The sequence below is a fragment of the Amblyomma mixtum genome, chromosome 3 (genome assembly GCF_055824585.1).
Source record: "Amblyomma mixtum isolate Tamu chromosome 3, ASM5582458v1, whole genome shotgun sequence".
Taxonomy (NCBI): Eukaryota; Metazoa; Arthropoda; class Arachnida; order Ixodida; family Ixodidae; genus Amblyomma; species Amblyomma mixtum.
Window position 1 is genome coordinate 44068134 of NC_143014.1, and position 15835 is coordinate 44083968.

At 44.0% G+C, this 15835-nt stretch overlaps 1 protein-coding gene across 2 annotated transcripts in view; it reads right to left on the reverse strand.

The window, feature by feature from the left end:
- The window catches only part of LOC149349980 (AT-rich interactive domain-containing protein 5B-like), a 37743-nt gene that overhangs the window by 7189 nt on the left and 14719 nt on the right, over window positions 1-15835 (reverse strand). For both annotated transcript variants that reach the window (XR_016290184.1, XM_089578973.1), the window contains exons 4-5: window positions 14734-14786; window positions 8421-8518 (exon numbers count right to left, since the gene is read on the reverse strand). Coding sequence is in view for 1 of the 2 variants with exons in the window: in XM_089578973.1 (XP_089435099.1) it covers window positions 8421-8518; window positions 14734-14786 (151 nt within the window). In the remaining variant the exon portion in view is untranslated. The remainder of the gene's footprint in view (window positions 1-8420; window positions 8519-14733; window positions 14787-15835) is intronic.

Below are 15835 nucleotides of genomic sequence, written 5' to 3' on the forward strand. Positions count from 1 at the left end.
ATATTTAACATCTGAAATGAAAGGTAACAACAAAAATAATGCTTTACAGAATCATTAAGAGTGTCAGTGGAAAAAAAGGTAATCAGTTTATGAAGTAATGCTATTTTTTTAAAGTCACCACTGTCGAACAGATTATGAAATATTTCCTGCAAACACTTATGAACTATTTCCTATCATCTGCAGAAAATATACTTTCTTCTTGAACGAAAGCGGAAACAGAATGTGTCATGACAACTCAAATAACAGACCCACAGTGAAATACTTGGACACAGGTTTTTACACACTGTCGACATAGCTGCAGGTCTGCATCCATGACTGCAGTTAACAACATACAAATAAAAATAGTACTGTATGCATAGTGGTTTTAGCAACCGCAAATAATAAGCCCAAAAGATTACAAAGCAGCTTCACAACCCCTGATGTCCACTGATTTACAAAAACAGCTGTTACAGGCACATCTGAAGCCTTGTGTTGCTTATTAAGGTGTCTGACAAAATTGCACCCCAACTCCCATGTCCCCGCACTACTGCTCTTACCCTCAATCAACGCTAGTAGATGGTTCTTTTGGTATGCCACAGGTAGCCCATAGGTGGCTTGTATTCGCCTTGAGCAGTGCAAGCACAAGTGACACTTGGCTCTTGAATGCAAGCAATGGTAGCACAAGAAATAGCAAAGAATCGTGTTATACAACCCTGCTGTCAGAAGCCATCATACTACAATTTAAGAAGGTTGAAAAACGGAGTGGCTATCTGGGCCTTTGAGCGCTTGATCAGTCCTGATTTCAGTATGTTTCATTCGGGAGGATAATAAAGCAAACTAAGTGCTTACTTGTTCACCCAAAAATATACATGGGTGCACGAGTAAGTGAATAAATCTGCCTAAAGTCAAGTGTAAGCCGCAGATCCTGACAGCTCTTGATGTCTTTCGCTTCACTCCTTGCACAGCTCCAAAACCCATTTTTCGCCAGTTTTTGCTATCTGGAAAGTGGAAGGAATACATGCTGCTGGTCTTCTTCGATCAATCAGCGCACTCCACAGCGCAACAACTCGATGGCACTGAGCAAACCCCACAAATTGTCACTACATGAGACCAAATCCACAGCACCACGCTGCCAGCAGCAGAATGTTTTGCCAACCACGACAAGACATGCCCTTCACCACTCCTTCGAAACGTCATCCATGACAGAGGACGGGGCAGGTCTATTAAAAGCTACTGAAAATTTTATATCAGTGTGCAGTAATAAACAAAATGAAATACAGTTTTCTGCCGATTAATACAGGGGTACCGTAAGGCAGCGTCTTAGAGCTGCTACTGTTTAACCTGTTTATAAATTACATCGTAAATATAGACCTGGACGTAAAATTCGTAGTAGACCCCACCATAGTCAAGTTGCTTGGACCACCAAAAATCTTTACTATATCGGTTTTTGGGGATGGCATGACTCTAACGATGCTGTCCGGCCTTAGTGCCAACCTCTTGCAAGAAACATTGTATCATCAATACCATCATAGATACAAAAATGTACACTAGTCTGTGGAGGGTAAGCTCGGACTACAATGTCATACACTATATCCGTCCTCTCAAAATATGCTTACTATAGCAGGATTCTATTTGCAAGTTTTGCAAGCCACATACATAGGTAAAAAATGCTACGGCAAGACACCAAAACAAGTTAGGACGTCTCTCTACTCGCAACTAGCCAAATACCCACCACAATGTCTATCCATTAACTCCTTAACATGCAAAAACACATGCTGCCGAACTGGAAACAAGTTGGTGTGCCATCTATATTCAGATGTGGTCCCTGAGGCTAATGATGACAAGCTGCAGAATGTGCAATTCAGGTTCTATTTAATGCCACAAACTGAAATATTTTCTGCAGTGCAGCTCCTCAGCTTTAGCTTTAAAATGAACATGCCATGCTACATGCAACCTTGGACAAATTTTCTTTCATTAAATCAAAAGTTCTATGAATAACTACAAACGTAACTTACATTTGCACCTGTAGTTTATTATATAACTACAAGATGATACATCACAACTGATTTTTGAACACTTTGCTATCTTTGATCAATGGTAACAACACCAAAAGTAGCATGATGAGATCCTGTTCCTGGCCTGTGCCATGCTGTTACTAATTTGATATGCAGATGTGATGGCAACCGCACAGATCACCCCCAGCTAATCATAGCCTTACTGACAAGTAGCCGCCACTGAAGATCAAAGCAGACTGATATATTGCTGCATTTGAAAACAGAAATCTGATGACATCGCACTGGCTAACAGGGAGGAGCATTTGTCAAAAGACATCACTGAATCAACTAGCTGCTGTCAAGCATGTGGAAAACAGCAAAGACTGCCTGCTGCATCCTTGTGACAGTGTCAAAGGGCAAATGGCAGCTGGCATGTTATCTAGGCATTTAACACCACGTGCTGCAAAAACACTCGACAGGCAAAGCATGCTTGTGTTTGTTTTAGGGAAGTTGTGGCTCTTATTGTGCTGTCAATGAAGGCACATTCCAGGAGAATATAATGGAGCACCTGCTTGGCTTCTGCACACAATGCGCCCTATACGCAAGGTCACCAGCTGTTCCACGTGGCACATACAGCAATGCATCAAGCTGAAAACATCCTAAGGTTTTGCTCTGAAAAGTTTTCATTGTTAAATGGTATGAGCAGCCTAAAAAATTATGAAGGACACCTAAGGACTAATTATGTGCTTTGAATGTGAAAGCATTTTTTTAATTTCCTTTTTTTTTATGAATTGAAAACTTTTTCTCTTCCTTTCTAATGACAAATCTACGTATTAGCATACAGTTGTAAGGTAACACATATGCTTGGTTCACCCTTGTTCGCCAAGAAGCAGCGTAGTGTTGTAGCACGCTTGCCTCGCAATCTGAAAGTGCTAAATTCAATTCCTCGTACGTTCAGAAGAAATTTTATTTTTCTTTGATACCACAGTGACATCATCTGGGATTTTTAGAACCACAGCTGCTGGGCCAAAGCCAGCAGTGCCGGGTTTCATTGCTCATAAGCCATATAATGCTTTCATGTTTAAAAATTGCTTTCATCTACCCTGTCACCCAAACAGCATAAAGCATAAAGTGCATTTTCTGAATCCACTCAGCAGGTTCCTCAACTAAGTCATACGTGTGCACGATCAATATACTGAAATATGTACTGCATACTTATTAATACTCGTGCCAGAATTCAAACTGATGCTAGGCCAATCATTTATCTCAAAAGACCTCACTAACTTATCACAAGCAGGCTGACAATTGCGATTCACCTCCTAGCCCTGCTACTCTGTGCTGTCTCACAGTGCAGTGGTGGCCTGGCGATTTGAGCACCTGCCTCACATGCGAGACATCCTGGGTTCAGTCCCCAGTGTTACCGGGCAATCACTGGTTTTCCAACGGGTACAAGCCTTGACTGGCCTGGTGCCCGGCTTTTCTAGGGTGAAATGCTCGGGAAACATGGTCTTGGACCACACTGTTGCTTTGATGGGCCAGAGGTTCATAACGCTGCCAAACAAATAACATCTGCCTTGTGCAGTGTAAAGACCACTCATATGGTTACGGGCACCGCTTTTGCAAGTAAGGTTTAACTAATCTATTTCTACAGCATTAATCCATTTCTGCCACTACAATAGTCTACAACTACGCATTCTATATTATTTCAGCAATGAAACAACTTACTGATGCTTAAATGCAGCTAGGAATTGACTACTGCCACTTGTTTGCCAATCCCTGTCTTTTACAGCCTCGCAATGCCATGAAAAACCCAATTAGGAGCACTACTTTTATGTATAACCCTAGGTGTTTACAAGACTATCTCAAAGATGGAGTAGATTTCAATGAAATTGTGATTAGCAATAACCCAAGTACAGCCATTAATATACAAAGGACAGCTGAACATGAAAAGGAAGAGAACTGACTAAATTCAGCCTTGTGCGCCATCATGTCAATTATTAAAATGGTGCTGAGGTGAGTACTTCAACAGTCTCACATTCTGTTCAAATGATTCGAAACTTCTGTGTCCGCTGAGGTGATGCGGCTTTTAGCAAATATTTTGTTTTTTGATGTATTTACGTGAAATTTTGTGAACTTATTAAAAATAATTTTATGACCTCTCCCACAAAATTTCACAGTTATATCGCAAGAAAATTGTTTGCTAATCTATATTTTACCTCTGAATCTATGTGAAAAGGCAGCGGAGTTAAGAAAATGCGGCAGAAGGTTGGTTTAACATTCATAGCATTCCTACTGGCATACTACAGATCTACATTCTTGGATTATTTTTATTGCGAAAGCAATACTAGCTGCACTTTCAGCCCGTCGCGTAGCGAGGCCGGTAGCTACCATATTAGCATATTGGATTGGATTGGATTGAAATGGATTGAATTGTATAACCAATGCATCACCACAAGTCTAACCATAAGCACCACCACCAGCTACACTACCAGCTGAACCATGGCGTAGCTACGGATATTGCTCTCGCAATTACCGGGCTTAACCAAGCTAAGCCACAGCCATTTTTTTTTTTGCAAAGCACAGATTTTGTTCTGAATTTTTGTAATACAGTGTTGGTTGACATTGTGGGATATACAGATATCCCTCACCGCCCCCGCGCCGAGTCACGCGACGAAAGCGCGCGCCGCCGGGCGTGGGGAGAGGGGGCACCCGGCCACTCTCCTCACTCCCAGCTCGGACGTGATGTCACGCCTACGCACTGGCTGTGTAGGGAAGGGGTCATTGCCTTGAGTGCAACCGGTTGCCAAAGGGGGGGGGCAATGTCGGAAGGGTTAAAAGGGAGAGCTCGCGGCGGGAACCTCTCTCTCTTGCCGCGGCGTTACTGCCCGACTGCCCCGCCGACCCCGCTTCCTGCCCACGCCTCCTGGACTACCCAACGCCGGTCGACGACTTGGTAAGCTACTGAACCTTATATTATCGGATAGAACATTCTTCCGCAGTGTGCTTTGCCTTGCGCTAGGTTAATAAACTGTTTCCTAGCGTACTCTGTCGTTGCCTATTTCGTCCGAACCCGCCGTGGCTGTGACTCTGCACCACGGGTTGGGGACACGAGTCGCTTACGAGAACGCCTGCGCATAGCCGGCATGGAAGCTCGCCTTCCCGGCCGACTGGACGCGGAGTGACCCCATAACATGTGTAGAGTAAGAAGATATATAAAGTGGAAACTGCTCATGTTTGTTAAAATTATTGACCAAAAGTTCCATATAGCCAATAAGTCATAATATCAGTGTTTGTAATATCGAGGTTTGACTACATAACCAAGCAAAATGTGACACAGAAGCAACAAGATCGTTTTGTTGCCGCTCTGTTGTTAGCCGCTCTTGGTGAATCCAAGGCAAATCAGTCAGATAGTAAAAGGGCACCTGCAAATACTGATAGATGGTAGAGCAGTGAAAGTCCAAAATGCACAAGATTGAGTTCGAGGACGTAGATTTAATCCATACGGCCACATTTTGATGGAGGCAAAATGCAAGCCGCCTGACCATAGCCAAAATTTATCCACAGCCCTACTCCGCAGCAGCTCTTTCACTACCTCCTCCCTCAATTCCCTCACGGTGTGATTCAGGCGCCCGCTGAGAAGTCGGACAGTTACCATGCCTTTTCTTACCTTAAAACTAAATTTCCAATTTTCTACATTATGCTGCACCTTTTACAAAAATGTTTTGTCGAAATAGGTCCTGGTGTCACCTCAACAATCACACTCTAGCCAGAGGCATCCAGTTCCACTTCACTAGGAGTCAACACATTTGCACGATACAGCCTTTTCTGCACCCTCTGACTCCCATAAACCCTGTCCACTCGGGGTAGGGGCAGGTCAGCTCTAGATGCTGTTCCATCTCCCCTGGGCTCTCCAAGCGTCGCAGCCGCATCATAGCCGCATTGTGAAGTGTCACGCCAAGCGGACGTTCCATTGTGCTATGGGGAATGGCACAGGCACAAAATATTTTTCTCAGAGTAAGATCATGGGCACAGAGGAGAATTTAGGAGAGGTCAGAGACAAGTGTTGGACACTGAGCTAGACGCAAGCTGCAAGGTATGCAAGTGACATTTTCCATTTTTCCCATCTTTGCTGACAGACAGTAACTTGCCTTGACTCACATGCACCAATGTTGCACACCAAATGCTTTGCAGCCAGCCTTCACAGAGCTTGCGAGTGCCTGGCAACACATGCTGAGCCCCAGCCACAATTTACCCGAGTTCGCAGTAGTCTGTACCAGTTTTCCTACCACAATCCACTCAAGTTGTGATGAATGCCAAGTGCACCATAGCTGAGGCAGCCTAACAGAGTGCTTGTATTTGCATACAGACCAACATTGCGTTTACAAACACAAGGGACGCTCTCGTGGACGCCGAAGACAGCCATGGGCACCAGCAGCACCATGACCTACTACTTCTGCTACGGTGCACAGTTCACTTGTCATGCTATTTGAGAACTGCCCTCCATGTAGAGCTCTCTAGCCTACCTAGTTTGCATGACTGTATTTGTGAGGAAATGTAGGCCACGTGGTAGCAAGCCGGTCTACAAAAGACGCTTGTCCGACTCGAAGTAACATCCGGCTGATTGAGCATCTAAATGTTATAGGAGGTACGCCCAGCATCAGAACAGACATTTATTGTCGCATTTTAAAAAGATACCAGCTTTGAAACAATGCTGCATATTTTTTCATGCTCTTCTTAAAAGTACTCGCCAGCTGTTAATGAATAGTGGACTTCATCGGCGCACTATGAAAAAAGAAAATTATGTGCAGTGGTGGGAATGACCAAGAACATTCTGGAGCATGCTTTGTAGCAGGTAAGAATTCAATACAGCGCAGCTTCCTCATACTTTGTAGCAGGAGCCCAACACACAGAAGTAAGGCATAATATCATAAACTTTAGTGCAATATTTTCTGTATGAAAGTTGTAGAGAATGTTGAGAAATGCCCATTTGAGACGTTTTCTTCAATATATCTTTAGATTAGTTTCATTTTTGGGCCTAAAAAGAAAGTCTGCAAGATTTAAAAACTGTCAAATAGCTGTGTGCTCCAGTGTCGAAATGTCCGCACCCTCAAGCGTGCTTTCATTGAAGGAATTCGGTTTTAAAAAAAAGCCGCAGTGAGTAAACGTCATTGCTCGCCACGGTTGCCATTGGTGGCTATTTTAAGTAAAACTGGCTACTTGAGGAGCACATCCAAATATGAAAGTTTCAGGTTAGCTCCCTGTCTACTTTCTGGTTAGTTTGAACTTCTATTTTGGCATATTTACTTCCCATTTATCGCACCCTCCCCACCAGCAGGCACGGTTAGCACGCATCGAAGCATCCCAACAAAAGCTAGGATAGCTAGGGTCTAAAGAAGGTGACATCTTCGAACAGAAGGTTTTACTAGACCAAAGGACCATGGGAAAGTGATGCTTCCAGTTCTTGAGGCAAATGGCGATACAACCCCTACAGTGCCTTCCAAATGCCTTGTCTCCACTTCGGAAGCTGCCTCCTGATGACACGAAAAGTATGAAGAGCTCTGAAGGTATACTGAAGCTGCTGCTGCATACAACATAGCCAGAATAGTGACAGAATCAATTTTTACTGAGAACAATCACTGTATGTAGTAGTTTTCCTCAGTGTCCTTTAAGGGTGCCGATCTTCTCAAGAGTGACAGCACAAGCACAAGGCAAGAGTAGACTAGACCGTTCAGCTCAGTGCCTTAACCTCCACAGTGGTCTCTCTGATCATCGCCGGGACACTCACTGAGGTCTCATAAACTTCGTAGTTAAAAAAAACTTGTCCTGGTCCAGGCTTCAAACCGGGACCATCACTTCACCAGAGCAGTCGCCCTACCAGCAGACCTAGCCGGGACGGCAAGCTTATGGTAGGATAACAGCAAATTGATAAAAAACTCGAATTGGGAACAGCGTGGGTCAAATGTTTAGGGGAATCCCTCATGGTGAGGTTGATTTGTAATAAGGGAGTAATTACATGTTGGCATACGCCCGAGCACAGCCATACAGCTTCTCACTTGAAGAGGGAGTGACCGTTCCCCTCATTGCTCCTCTTCCTCTTAGGGGCACAGCATATTGTTCGATGTATCAAACGACCGGCAAAAGCGGAGTTCAATATAATGCACAACTTTCCTATACTTTTACACAGCATTTTGAAGGGGATAATCTGTGTGTTTTATATAGCCAATAATTCAAAATATCGGGCTTGATATATCCAGGCTCAAATGCAATATTAGGTCCGATATATTCAGGCTCAAATGCAGTAAGCTTCAACTACACACACACAAAAAGTAACATCCAACTTTTGAGCAAAAGCATTCACCTCACATAACTCCAAGAAAGGAACACAAGGTTTAAATAGCTCGTACCATTAGATGACACAGAATGACAGCTTTGTGACAACCAACATACCTTTCATAATGACGACGGGTACAGGTTGCAGCACTTGTGCTGCTTGGGTCACCTCCCAATTGATCGTAGACTTGTTTCCATTGCTTGCGCCCTGTTATCTGTGTCAGAGCAGCACACAAATGAAAGGGCCATCAAAATGGTTCCTCTGTACAGCACCCATATGCAATGATGAGGAAAAAAAAATCAAGATAAAAATGCCATAAAAGTTGAATTACAGTCAAGAGCATACAAGTAGCGCGGGCAGAGCACTATTTCCCTAAATTATTTTTATTGTCCAACCTAATGAATGTCAAGAGTAAAGACAGCAAGATGAGAGTGGATCAGAGATGCAAGCCAGAAGAGATAAGTTCCAGACTCAGTATGGAGGAAAAATTCTGAGTACTAAACACTAGAAGAAAGCATCTGCCTTGATATGCAGAGGTGGCTTCAGCCCAGTAGTCAACATCACTAAACCACCACTACCACACAGTGTGTCAGTCTTTCTTGACAAAAATGTAAGTCTTCAAAGAAAAAAAAAAGGGGGGGGGGGGGGGGGGGGGGGGCAAATTGCCAACTAAGCATTGCCAACTTAAAATCCTGCTTACAGGGTCAGAATATTTATTGTCTAAAGCTTCAAAGGAGTACAACTAATGCTGTATATGGAGCACAGCTACAATAAGTTTTGATTAAAGTAGCATGATGCAGAACATATAAGTGATGCTGTTGGCAGGCTCTCACTCTTTAACTTCTTTCATCGCCGTGCATTGCGTATCAAAATTTCTAACATGAAGAATTTTCATATGGCGCCGTGGCTCCAGTGTTCATTAAATCAAACTAAAAAAAAAAAAATGGAGGGGACATTTAAGCTCCGCCTTAAGGATATGATGTGAAAGCGTATTGGGTTCATTCCCATATATGCAGAAGGTCATGATTCTCTACTTTACATTCGTAGATCCCTGGAAGTCCTCACACCCCTCCTGGTGCAGCGGTTAAGTGATGCGCCACTGCTCTGCGATGGTAGGTGCTTCCTGCGGTGGGCCTTGTGCGACCCAGGTTGTTCTTCCCGAGCGAAAAATCATTATTTAACTGCCACCTAACACAGTGGGCAGTTTGCTCACTATCCAGGGGGGGGGGGGGGGGGGGGGGGGGGGGGGGCAAGTTGTAATGACACCGCAACGTCACGTGACCTAGGTGAGCCACTTGCCTCCTAGGTTGCTCTCCGGGGACTACCTACCACCTGCCAGATCCATGCTTATGATTTTTCCCTCACAACGCCAACACTAGATTTTCTGGTGAATGGGGCCTTTGATGCTATTGCAATTGAAAGATTGCAGCAAAAAGCCCACTTTTATGTACTGTTGAGCTATCAATGCTGCATGGCTATTTTATTTCTTTTGTGCCAGTGCTTTCACTTAACCTCCCAGCGGACTTGGACAAGCCAGGCTCATCAAGAGCAGACTGTCATGTTTACTCATGACGAGTCTCGCTTGTCGCATGTTTTCTAGCACTGTGTGTCCTGTTTAACTCTTTCCTTACCACACGCACTGAGTATGATGACTTTGCACTAAGATTTCAGAGCCTTCTGTGTTGCCTACTGCCACGCTATGCATTTAGCTTGTAGTCAAAGAATCGAAGTCTTGTTTCCAATGTAGTTTTCTTTTCACCTGCAAGGCACTTTTTGAACGAGCTGAGAAAATGCTATACCACACTCACTGCCCGCTAACAACGACATTGCTGCTCAACTTCCGAGCCTTCCACTTTGCTTAGAGGCATGCTGCGTCATCTGGCTTGTAATTAGATCATTAAAACTTTATTTTCGAAGTAATTCTCTTTTTCCCACAAGGTGGCACTTTTTAGCGCACTACGAAGAAGCAGTAGCACCAAAGTCACTTGACAGCCTCAGGACTCCGCTTTGTCTGTGATTGATTTTATTGGTGACCCAAGCAACAGTCAGCCTGCAGATACTGCCTTTTTGATGGAATTCAATTCTGATATAGGCGACAATGGAAACCAGCATGGAACACCTGCAGCAGCTATCCAGCTATGGAGCTTCCAGTTATTGTCTTTCTACTATTTAATATATAAGTTTAATTTTTTTCACTGGCCAACAGAGTACCAAATATTTTGCATATTAACTTTTTTTCTTTTTAGATACAAGTGTGTCTTTCCAAGTTTTGTTAAACTTTTACCTCAAATTTTGTTTTTGGCAAATAAAATTTTCTGTTGCAACATGCAATTCATTACCAAATTTTACACACCTAAAAAGCACATTTATTTAGCTTTGTTTTCATATACTGGAATAAATTTTAAATTGAATACTTTTTACAGAAAAAAAAAGCTACTGAAACCTACATAAAACGGGTAAGGAAAGAGCTGAGGCAAGCAGGGCTTGTCCAAAGCAAATTTTCGGTTTGCCGATAGATGGCAGCACGAGTACTACTAAATTAAAGTCACTGGAACTCTGAAAGTACCGCAACCAGCGGGCGGCGCGCAGGCAACATTGGGGTGTTGTTGCCAGAGGTGGTCCAGCGCGGCGAGCGCGTCGTCTGCTAGGCGAAGAAAGTCTCCCTTGCGGCGGCCTTGTTCATCGGTTTTGCGCAAAAATTAATGAAAGTATTCATGATTGAGAGCTTAGATGAGGTGAGGGTTTCGAAAACCTTGAACGCGTTGCACGACAGCTGCGCAGCCTCTCGTATTCTTGAGCCCATGGGTGTGAGCTAACAACGCAAGAAGCAGGCTTGTCCTATCGCTTCCGCGAGAGGCTCGCAAATGCATGTTTTCGGGACCCGGAATACTTTAAAGCCGGCAGGCTGCGTACTTACCAGCGCTATATAACAAAACGTTTAGTAAATCGCTTCACTTGGAAATCTGCTGCGTATAAAACGTTCCCTTTACGCTTACTGTTTCCTGCTGCCTGTTCTTCCCTCCGTGTGGTCAGTAGCCGGTCGGAGGCTTGTGGGAGGCAGTTGGGCGACCCTAAAGTCGACGAGCTCTCCGAAATCTCGTAAAGCAACGTCTCCGAAGACATTTATAGCTGTCACGCTCACACAGACACACGACGCACAGAGACACACGCAGACACACGCACTGACAGAGACGCATGCGCGGTGCACAAAGACACGCGCGCACACATACGCACGCAGACACACACACACGCACGCACACAGACACACGCGGTGCACAGATACGCACGCAGACACACGGACTGACAGAGACGCGCATACACAGACACACGCACGCACACAGACACACGCGGTGCAGATACGCACGCAGACACACGCACTGACAGACACGCATACACACACACGCACGCACACAGACACACGCACTGACAGAGACACGCATACACAGACACACGCACGCACACAGACACACGCGGTGCACAGATACGCACGCAGACACATGCACTGACAGAGACACGCATACACAGACACACGCACGCACACAGACAAACGCGCGCGCAGCACACTGCGCGCACACAGATACAGGCGCGCGCACAGACACACACGCACGCAGACATACGCTCAGATAGAGGCACAGACACGCGCGCGCACACGCACACACAGACACACACGCACACAGATGCGATACTGAACGTGCTACTTCGTAAAACACGCAGTCCAACCCCATCGGAAGCACTGCGCCCCGTCGGCTCCTAGAGCGAGTGGACCATCTATGAAGGCGCCTAATCACGTGATCGCAACTGGCCAATAGGCGGCGCGGCGGCGAAGATAAAACAGCTGCGGTACTTTCAGAGTTTCAGTGACTTTATACTAAATCACCACTTTGCAACCATTTTCGGGAAAAACAAAAAAAAAATGTATGAGTTAGGGAGGTTAATAGACAAGTTTAAAAAAGGGAATGCAAAAAATTAAAAGATCATGTGAGAGCTGGGTATGTCAGCCTCAGAGTGTGTGAGAGTAGAGTTTCTGAATGGGCTTCGATTGCATATTTTGCCCCTTACCACATCAGCCCTGCAGGTGTAGAGTTAACTCCTATTTTATATAGATGCACATGATAGTGCGACTTGTAAATAATTATAAATACCTTTACTAGCATGAAGATAATTACAACAGGATATTGATTTGTCTGTCATTTTTTTGGGCCGTGGCAATCTATATAAATGTATCGCTCATTATTTCCACAGTGACCAGACTTGCATCTTCATTAATTAGGCTACATACCTCTTTATACCATGATAGTGTCATAAACACTGGCATCACTACATTGTGCAAACATTGTGGCGCAGTCAAAATTAGACAAGGCAAAAGCTTGACACATCATTTGTACGTTGTCATCCCCACAGACAGCAAGCAAAAGAAAGTAAATTCAATACAGAGAGGCTCCCCCTTTGATGGCTGCCACCATGCTCCTCAATGCCAAGCAACAGGTGGCTTGCTCAAATTTCTGGTTAGGGGGCAAGTATTATCGCAAACCAAAAAGCTGGGCTACGGTTTTGAAGCATGCACAGCAGCAAGATGGTAATTTTAAGGTGCATCACAAGGGCGGGTACCCCTTATTAACAACTGCCTTGCACTTGCTTTCAAGTATGTTGCAGTGCAATAAAACATGTATTCCTTGCATGACTTGTTCAACACTTAGCAAAAAGTTCTGACTGAATGACTTTTGAAAAATTGCCCACACTTGTTATAGGACACAATATCTATGTTAAAAACAACCTAAACCTTCCCTAAACCCCTCCAAAAATCTCGTAATGCTGGATGCTTTTACTCATGCTGTCAACATTCTGGACCAACATCAAGGTCAAAAAAAAAACCTGGCAAAGACACTTAACACAGCTCAAGTGTGGAATGCGAAAGCCTTACGGTCCTTGGGTGCATTGTTTACACGTAATGTTTGAACACGAATAAAGTTTATGCGTTCGTGCATTGGTTGCACACTAGACTGCAAACGTTCGGATCCTCTCGCTGCACGGCGATGAGGCTGGCTGAGTTTGCACGTCGTGGACGCCAGACGCAGAGGTTTGGTTGTTTGGCATGCCCACACACACAGCATGTATATGACACTACCTGGAACGCTGTACGACGAACGGTTGCATCACAATTTTTGTATGAAATTCTGGGAAGCCATACAACTGAAGGTGCATATGTCATTGGTTCGAATTCCTGTCGCAAGCTAGCCTCCAACTTGACCAGCACATGTAAGCTACATGAGAAATCGTATGACACCACCTGCAATGCTGTCAACAGTTGCGTCACAATTTTGGTATGAATGTTGGGAAAACTAGCACCACACGGAAGTCTGCCAGTGGCAAGTATATACAGACGAACAACACTTTTTTTTTTGGCATAGCACAGTCAGCAGTGTAGCACATCAGAATACAGCTAAGACATGCTAATTAGTAAGCTGGTTAACTAATATTGAGTTGTTAGCATTTCAACTATTACTGCTAGCCTTCTTATTTATTAAAAGGTGAGCAGTACACTGTAAGAAATACCCATATCAGTTTTTAGAATTTTCAAAATGCAGTTACCCTCAGTGCTATCATCATCATCATTAGCCTGACAACGCCCACTGCAGGGCAAAGGCCTTTCCCATGTTTCTCCAATTAACCCTGTCCTTCGCCAGTTGCGGCCCCCGTATCCCCCCAAACTTCTTTGTCAGTTTGGGTTCTCGTGGAACCCACAAAAGCAGCTCGCGGGACCCAGCTTGAGAGCCCCTGCCAACTCTGTCGCTGTAACCACCAGCTTTGCACTGTATTTATATTTTCCCTGTGCCACTTGTTCAGTATTCACAGACCCTATTTGCTTTGTTAGTTTATTTTAGATGTTCACAAATGTGACATGCCATGGTTGCCATCCATTTGCCATTACTTATCAATGGACCAAATTTAGACAACCCCCCCCCCCCAGGACACATGCAACCGCCAACAGCTAAAAACAGAGGCAATACCACAAAGCACTACTTGCTAAGTTGCCAGAGGCATACACAAGCACGCACACACACAAAAAAATGTTTTAAGGCAAGAAAAAACCCAAAACAGGGTTGGTTTGTGCCAGCCAAGCACAACCTTTTTCCCCACCTCCTCCCACAAAGGTGACATCACTGTGCCGCTGCTCAAAGGCATGAAGTTTCTGTTCCATGACGATCGTGCACCACTGCAGGGGAGGCAGTTAAGGCTTTAGCCCAATTATCCTCCCCAGTTCATTACCACTCTGTTTTACATCCTTGTCTAAGTCATGCACTCTGCCCATCTAACAGGTTTCAAGTGCCATCAAGAAATATACAACTGGGAGCTAATTAAGTCACTTTGTCCAATCCAGAAGCACCACAAGCATATTAATTATCGAGAAACCCAAGAAAAGGGGCGTACCTTCTCATAACCACCAAGACGCTGAGAAAACTGGTAGAAATGGTAGAGGTCAACTGCGAGCAACAAGAAAAATAAAGAGAAATTTCAATTTGCAGCAAGAAAATCAGCTATTGACACTCATAAATAAGTTCTACAGAGGCAAGTACACACTATGACAAAGAACAAATGTTTCAACAGCAAAGAAACGCTTGGCTGCACTCACTGCAGCTTTGCACTCATATCACAGTAAAAATATGAAATACCAATATGTTCAACATGCCTTATCTAATGCAATTCAATGTTTTATTGACTTCAATTTTTTTTTTAATTTACAAAACAGTGCCTGGACTCGTGCCAGAGGCTTGTTGTGGGTCCAGAACCTAAAAATGCACAGGAAAAGATTATTGTTTCCTTCTGTCTTGATTGATTAATTCATTTTGTTTTATCAGCACACAGACTGCAAATGGACGGATACCAGGCTAAAGGCAACACCAAACAAAGGACTACCCTCCCCATGTAAAATATGAAAAAAAAATTCAGTAGCACTTCGCAATCTCCCAAATCTGCAAAACTGTTGGTTGTTGCACTTGCACTGCAAATTGTTGGTTACAACCGACAATAATAAAACTCTCTACACTCTGCAATTCAGATAATAAAGCATGTCCATGGGCAAAATTTTTATTCTCGAGTAATGTTTATATTAATACGAACAGAACTGAAAGAAAAAAAAAAAAAGCTGCCAGCAGAAGTAGAATGCTTAACAAGCTATGAAAAAGGCTATATTTGCGTACATCCTAGCAACGCAGCCTGAAAGTGAATGGTGAAATGCGTTGGCCACACCCACTGCACGCTTGGAATCTTTCGATTCCAGACTGTAGGCCATGGCTGCAATAAAAATAAGCTTTTCTGTGCCTCCACTGACATCCAGACATTAATTTCGATGGCGACATTTTTCCCGATATGTTTCATAAATGAGGGGTTTTCAAGCTTCAAATCTCATTACTTGTAATGGCTGTGCAGTAGCACTACTGACACTAGTCCACAAACTACTGTGCAATACAATTACCATGTGCCAACCTGCAGAAGCAATAGCTCCCCATTCCAAAAGGGCTCCCTTTAATTT